Source organism: Anneissia japonica, unplaced genomic scaffold, assembly GCF_011630105.1.
Source record: "Anneissia japonica isolate Jap-2015-1 unplaced genomic scaffold, ASM1163010v1 scaffold401_len1656234_cov178, whole genome shotgun sequence".
Taxonomy (NCBI): Eukaryota; Metazoa; Echinodermata; class Crinoidea; order Comatulida; family Comatulidae; genus Anneissia; species Anneissia japonica.
Genome location: NW_022745982.1, coordinates 1,620,575 through 1,622,235, shown reverse-complemented (window position 1 = coordinate 1,622,235; position 1,661 = coordinate 1,620,575). Strand labels below are relative to the sequence as shown.

Genomic DNA, 1,661 nt, shown 5'->3' with positions numbered 1-1,661 from the left:
ATATAGTTCCATTTGTCCATCCCTGTACCATTCGTCCTCATAGTAACAAGGTTGTCCATCTACAATAAGAAACGATATGCGTATCAATTATATAATAATTTCATTTCATTTCATCTTTTATTTAGAATTTTTTATTCATAGAATAACAAAATAAACATGATGATCATAAGTACTAACAAAAAAAGTGGATAAACACAATTTCCAGCATCTATAATCTTTATCAATAAATACAGAAATAATTTTGCAAAAAGGTTTACATAGTCAGGTTCTGACTTAGCCACGATACTAAGAATTAACATATCATTGTATTTACTTACGACTCAAATCTAAACAATCAGTGCTTCTGGACCGTCAGAAACACAGGACCATACCGAACAACGATATGAAGCCAAAAAACAGAATCTACTGCCGAACACAAGTACATACATTCGAACTAGAAAGAGCTTTCTATACAGACTTGCTAGACAGAATATAATTTGAAGCATAACTCCACCTACAATAATCCACATTCAATATGTAAACCCATGTTGCAAATGTCTTCTGACAGTTTCACAAATACGAGTAGTAAATAACAGGTAGATTGAAGCTGTACGGTTAATAACACCATGGGGAAAATATATTTTCTCCATGATAACTCTAACAAGTATCATAGAACAATGAACAACAAGTCAGAACTCCAATGATTCTACAAAATATATTCACTTTAGTATAAAACTAAAACTGTTGGTAGAAGCAGAAGAAGAAGTTCAGTAAAAAAAAAAGCCATCACGCGAAAGCTCTGTCCAGACTACCAAATTTAATTTCAATCAATCAATCAATCAACAAGGATTTATACAACGCCAATATCCATGGCAGAATGCAATGTTAAAAGGTGATATGACAATGTCATTACTCAAAGTGCACTATACCTACTCCTGTTAATTAACAATAAAAGTTTTTTTTGTTTTTTTTTTTATAGATGAGAGGAGTAGATTTATATTGGAGAATATTATTGTTATTTTTTTTTTTTTGTGGGGAGGGGGTGCAGTGGCAAGACCACTGAGAGCCTTATATGTTATAAGCAATATCTTAAAAAATATGCGTTGCTTGATTTTAAGCCAATGTAGTTTTTTTTACGAACAGGGCTTATACAGGTTCTCGCTTCTTGGTGAATGTAACAATTCTTGCAGCTGTGTTCTGGACAAGCTGAAGGTGATGAAGATGTTTATGTGACAAGCCATAGAGAAGTGCATTACAATTGTCAAGACGTGAGGACAAAACAAAGTGAACAAGCTTTTTGGAAGTATCAATAGATGGGGAACTGCAAATGGATTGTTGAGCGGCAGGTTGTAGAAATATGCCGAGGAAATTCAAAGAAGATTTGACAAAGATAAAGTATTGTAATGCCCATATTTAGTCATGATGTGCCATATTTAGGCATATTAGGCATGCCACATGTGCTTGTCAAATAAAACTTGATAGTCTGGGCAGAGCTTTAGAAAATATCATTTTATTTTTCTATTGTTTGCTTTTTTTTTTTTTTGTCAACTTGAATTGCCATCTGAACCAGCAGTAAGAAATCAGACTATCTGATGGTGGTACTTGTATCACCACTATGATTATTCCTAGACTAGACTTTCTAGGGGCTGCCTTTACGGTCATATATCTGCAAACGTCAAATA

The 1,661-nt window shown here is 33.5% G+C and overlaps 1 protein-coding gene across 1 annotated transcript in view; it reads right to left on the bottom strand.

The window, feature by feature from the left end:
• The window catches only part of LOC117120120 (neurogenic locus notch homolog protein 1-like), a gene marked incomplete at its 3' end in the record, with an annotated part of 70,849 nt that overhangs the window by 35,010 nt on the left and 34,178 nt on the right, over window positions 1-1,661 (bottom strand). Inside the window, 1 exon segment of the mRNA XM_033265131.1 lies at window positions 29-59. Within this exon segment, the coding sequence (XP_033121022.1) occupies window positions 29-59 (31 nt within the window).